The sequence below is a fragment of the Epargyreus clarus genome, unplaced genomic scaffold (assembly GCF_041222505.1).
Source record: "Epargyreus clarus isolate Ecla_fem2 unplaced genomic scaffold, WU_Ecla_fem_2.2 ptg000018l, whole genome shotgun sequence".
Lineage (NCBI taxonomy): Eukaryota > Metazoa > Arthropoda > Insecta > Lepidoptera > Hesperiidae > Epargyreus > Epargyreus clarus.
In genome coordinates, this window is record NW_027332226.1 from 11183676 (window position 1) to 11189825 (window position 6150).

At 36.7% G+C, this 6150-nt stretch overlaps 1 protein-coding gene across 1 annotated transcript; it reads right to left on the minus strand.

Annotated features, from left to right (window-relative positions):
• Nucleotides 1–112: 112 nt before the first annotated feature.
• On the minus strand, nucleotides 113–4712 carry Ssb-c31a (single stranded-binding protein c31A). Its single transcript, XM_073082447.1, has 2 exons — nucleotides 4535–4712; nucleotides 113–425 (listed from the first exon to the last, which is right to left on the minus strand). The coding sequence occupies exons 1-2, from the start codon at nucleotides 4592–4594 to the stop codon at nucleotides 165–167; spliced, it is 321 nt and encodes a 106-aa protein (XP_072938548.1). The 5' UTR covers nucleotides 4595–4712; the 3' UTR covers nucleotides 113–164.
• Nucleotides 4713–6150: the final 1438 nt, after the last annotated feature.

Genomic DNA, 6150 nt, shown 5'->3' on the forward strand with positions numbered 1-6150 from the left:
TAAAAGTTCTACTATGACTGATTTATAAAAAAAAAATATTTTGCAATCACATTATTATTTACTTTGCTTATTAAGTAAAAAATATTTATTATTTAGTATTTAAAATAAAAAATAAATTTTAAATGCTTATTTATTTGGGACACAACTCGTGACAAATCTTGTTCTTAACAAGAGGAACTAATACTTTCATTAATTTCATCACTCAAGGAGACGAGTTTCCTCCACTGCTCGGGAGTCAAGCTGATCCCCTTCTTGCCAGGTAACAATTCGCCATTCTTCTCATAAAACTCTCTTATATCTACATAGACTTTTCCCTTGAATTCTCTCACTTTTACTAATTTCTTTCCCTGTAATACCCAAGTGGGCTCTTTGTCGTCCGTTCTAGCTGACCCTGTCTTAGCCTTCTTGTGTGGCGGAGGATCTTTCTGTAAAAAAGCAAATTAACTTAATTAATATATTATTAGAAATCAGAAATAAATTAGGAGAAACATGATCATAAACCAGAACAATATTTAATGGTGCAGTAATATTATAACATTGACATATCCAACACGCTTTTCTATAAAAAATAAGCTAATTCTAAAGAAACAATTCTCAATAACCACGCCATAGTTTTTAGACATCTCTCTTATCTATATTGATGTCTAAACGCCTGTATAATTAAAGGAGCAAATCAGAAATGAAATTGACATTATTCATTTATAAACATACATTATACAGGCAGGCGTTTAGACATAGAAATAGTTAATCCGTAATATTTTTTATCCTGAAAAGCTGTGAGGCCCTATAAGATGTATATGAAGGTAGCAATTTAGTAGCAACTATTGATTGAAAAAACGGTTCGTTTGCGCAGTTTCTTTTCACGGGATAGGTCACCGGCCATCCTGAAGTCAGAATGGCCGGTCATCTTAAAAAGTAGTTTATTTTTTTAAATCGAAGGTAGCAATTATTAACAATTAGTAGCAACTAGGTAGAAACTTTTAGTAATTATTTCGATGTAAATTATGGGTAGTGACCGGCCATTCTGACGGTCACTATTACTGTATGGAACGAAATTGAGGTAATATAAATATTGGAAAATGCAAATTGATCTTATTTAGATTATTATTTTACTATCGTTTTATACTTTAATATCGTCAAAAATGAGAAACTACCATTTGAAACATATTTTCCTGATAGGTCAACACCATTGTTTATATTTTAGACACCTAATTATAAATCGGACTATATATAGTTTTCCATTTATAACACTGCCTCTCCTGACGGCAAGGCGCCCTCGCCTGCATATTGGTTGCGCGGGTCTTCTTAGGGTTGGGACATCAGAATAGTAATTATCTGAAAAGTAGCTTCGGTATAACCACACATCTGTAACCCTTATTTGATATCCATCAACAGCCCGTCACAATCGTAAGTGTGCACTCAAACCATGTTATGAAAATTACCATCTCATAGAATAAACATAACAACCACACGCCATAGGTAGCTGCAGTCAGGCAAGCGCACGTGCACCATATATCGCGAACCACACGCCATAGGTAGCTGCCGTGAGGCAAGCGCACGTGTACCATATATCGCGAACCACACGCCATAGGTAGCTGCCGTGAGGCAAGCGCACGTGTACCATATATCGCGAACCACACGCCATAGGTAGCTGCCGTGAGGCAAGCGCACGTGTACCATATATCGCGAACCACACGCCATAGGTAGCTGCCGTGAGGCAAGCGCACGTGTACCATATATCGCGAACCACACGCCATAGGTAGCTGCCGTGAGGCAAGCGCACGTGCACCATATATCGCGAACCACACGCCATAGGTAGCTGCCGTGAGGCAAGCGCACGTGTACCATATATCGCGAACCACACGCCATAGGTAGCTGCCGTGAGGCAAGCGCACGTGTACCATATATCGCGAACCACACGCCATAGGTAGCTGCCGTGAGGCAAGCGCACGTGTACCATGTATCACGAACCACACGCCATAGGTAGATGCCGTGAGGCAAGCACGTGTACCATATATCGCGAACCACACGCCATAGGTAGCTGCCGTGAGGCAAGCGCACGTGTACCATATATCGCGAACCACACGCCATAGGTAGCTGCCGTGAGGCAAGCGCACGTGTACCATATATCGCGAACCACACGCCATAGATAGCTGCCGTGAGGCAAGCGCACGTGTACCATATATCGCGAACCACACGCCATAGGTAGCTGCCGTGAGGCAAGCGCACGTGTACCATGTATCACGAACCACACGCCATAGGTAGATGCCGTGAGGCAAGCACGTGTACCATATATCGCGAACCGCAATTATCTAGCAGCAGGCATTAAAAACATCATTTTACACAGATAATCCCAATATGCACAATTTAATAATATAGCACTAGCAATAGTACAGCGCTATGAAAGCAATTTAAATGAAATAGATGGTGAAGGTTTCCGTTTGAACTTCAATGAAGATTACAAGAAGAATGCAACAATGATATTGGATGATGTTTACACCTTACATGTTGGGCGTTTTGACGTTTGACTACACGGACAATGTCCATAAAAAATATTAGTATGGATGCCCAACTCCAGCAACAGACATTACAGCTTATTCATAATGAGAACTATGGGAGAAACATAAAGACACTACTCTCCGGCGTCCCGAATGGTGTATTTCCTCAACTTACTTGTCTTGAATGGCCATAATACCCGGGATCTCAACTCGAACCGCCCATGCAGCATCAATACTACTATCTGATAAAGATCCACATGCTAGCTTGAAACTTTTAATATATCGACTGAGCTTGTTACCTGCATAAATAACTAACCAAGCCTACAAACTATAGGAGTTATTAAACGTTATTTGGTGCAGCAGATTCAACAAAGGCTCTAACATCATCATAGCTCGGCCAAACCTGACCTTTACTTATGTCAGCTAAGGTACAGAATTTCGGAACAATTATCGGAAATTCATAAATCATTTCCAAGGTATTTGTAATTGATCATCTGGAACATCTAAGTTACTGGAACCAATATATCATCTTTGTATTTTTGTAATTATTAAATCTTTCGGGTTTACTACTGGTGCTTTAACATTTTTCACACACCACACACACAATAAACAAGTTTGGACCAATAGTGGAAGTATAAAGATGTTGATTTGATTTTACCATGTTATCAATCCGTGCACATCCACTTCACCAGCCAATACTTAGGTTTCATGTCTAACTTAGGTTTCATGCGTCAGTGATCACGGGACGTATTCAGACGAAGGCAGTATCATCCACGCCCCCACAAGTCCACCCGTCATGTCTCCGTTGAGCAGACCATTCCACTCTTGGGCATACTGCCACAATACCAGCTTCTCTGTTGGTTGTGACTTCGCCGATGAATGCGGTCTGTAATCTTTAAGAAGCATGTGGGATAGAATGACCTGGATCCTATCCCACTTCTATTAGAAATCAGAAATAAATTAGAGGAAACATGACCATAAACCAGAAAAATATTTAATGGTGCAGTAATATTACAAGATTGACATATCCAACATGCTTTTCTATAAAAAGTAAGCAGATTCTCAAGGAAACAATTCTCAATAACCACGTTTTAGTTACATACACAATAGTTTTTAGACACATCTCTTATATGGGAGTAGCAGACGAGCATGCATTTCACCAGATGGTAAGTGGCTACTGTCTCCCATGGACCTGTGTAATAAACCCCAGATAGGATTAGAGGTCGGCCACAGATGCGCCGCTACTCCTGAGGACTAAACTGGAACGCCTCGGAAAAGTATGTCTCCCTTACCACACCCTTCAAACTGGAACACAGCAGCATTTAACACTGCTGTTATGAGGCAGAAATAGGTGGTATTTTGAAGGTGGTAGGACCCTTTGTGGTTCGACTCCGGCTCGATCTGTAGTGTACCTCAGGTAGGAATATCTAATCCTATCTGGGGTTGAGTACAGATGTCCATGGGCGGCGGCAGCCACTTAACATCAGGTGGACTGCATGCTCGTCTGCTAGCCTTATATTATAAAAAAAAAAGGTGTGGCGGTGGTGCCGCCGGAGTCGAAGCACAAAGGGTTCTACCACCTTTAAAATTATTTTTAAATCTGGTACTGAAGTACAACATCTTTAAAAATCAAGACTATCAAGACTGATACTACGTATGGACGGATTTATTACTCAAAAATCCAAATACAAAATATAATTGCAAGTAGGTAGGTCCAATTTATTAAAAAAGTTGTTGCAATGCACTTACCATGAAAACCATAACTACATTCATTATAATGAAACAAAATAAAGCTTAAGACTACATTTTAATAATGACAATAACTGCCACACTCACAGTATCTGGAAAATACCGGCGACATTTATATTAAAACTCAACTAAAATATCGGACATTTTTGTACAGATCTACAAAATGCATTGGTATCTTATAAAAAAAACCGTCAAAACAAACTTTAATTTACTTACACTTATTAAAAGACAACATTTGCAATCGACGTGGATAGTGATGAAAAAAATTAAAATGGCAAGAATCTTACATCAATTACACCCTCATCGCTATCACTGGAGCTGGAGCTTTCTTTCTTGTTTTTTGGCATTCTTTGTTCTTATTAAACTAAATCTAAATATAGATATATATTTGAGGAAACTAATTTAACCTTTAACCTAAACAAACTTAACGAAAGATTATAAAGTAAATGTAATTTAGCATATGCATATGCTCATATGCTTCGCTACCGGTAGCGCATATTAGGGATGTTAAAAAATAATCTATTTTTATTTTAATCGATTATTATTTTCTAATAATCGATTTGTATATTCACATAAATCGATTTTTAATAAATTGATTATATAAATTGCGTGTTTAAATCGATTTTTAGAAACAATTTCAGATTTTCAGAAAACGAAATATAAAGCTCGTATCTATGCGACGGATGAGAAAATCAAATAAAAGATGTTTCAATTTTATAAACAACGCCATCAATGCGTTGGCTGAAAAATCTAGTTTATGCGTATAATAGTGATCAGAATTGAATAGGTCCATTTTCACACATAATTATTATTTTCATGTTTAAACTTGAAAATTAACAAAACGTAACGTTTTTGAGACAACATGGTCGTTTTGTTTTTTTTTTTTTTGTTTGTCTGTTTTAAGTATTTTATTTTAATACTAGTCAAATGTAAAATAGGACTGGACATTTGTGACAATAATTATTATTTTATTATTTAAACTTGAAGATTAACGAAAGATTTGTATTTTAGTTAATTTTTTGAGACTATAGAGTAGTCTTTTTTTTTAATCCTCATTATTAGAGTAGTTGTAGAGAGTAGTTTTTTTTTAATCCTCATTTTAACTATTTTATTTTAAAACTAGTCAAATGTACAATAGGACTAGACATTTATGGAAATTTTATTTTTATTTGATTTATATTTTAGTTTTATGGACAATATGATTGTCATCTTGTTGGGATGCCTATCATTTTGTTTTTATTGTAATAAAAAAACCGTTTAATAGTACTTAAATTTGCATCAATAATGGTTTTGGTTTCCTAATTCCTTACATTGAAATTTTAAATGGACATTGCCTTTGATTTTTAGTTTCTAATTGGTTATTTTTTAATCATATAATTTTATTTAATTTTTATGTTTATTATTGGAATATGAAAAGCATGTACCTTTAAATAATACAAAAAACCTTTTTTTTTCGCAAAAATCGATTAATTTTTAATAAAGATAAATCAATTTTTAGTTAATCGATTCTTTTTCATTAAACTTACATCCCTACCGCATATGCAAAATGCAAATTGAGCAAATTCAGGTTTCAACATTCACCTGACTAGTGACTATACTAGTATGTTACAGATCCTTAAGGACTCCGATCGCCACTCAACAGACTAAGAGCGTTTTCAGATTATCCGATCCGATATCGGTGTCGGACGACGATAGCCGACATCCGATAGCCGACACCATGTGCTATTTTCACATATTTCCGACAAAATCGTTCCGATACGGCCATTTGCTCGATAGCTTAGTGCGGACAGGTCATCATGGCAGACTATAATAGAAAACTTTATTTGTTGTATCTCTTATATTTGAGTTCAACCGAAGTCGGGTGTTTCTAGCAAGCGTTGAAATTGAAGAAGACCTTAGTACA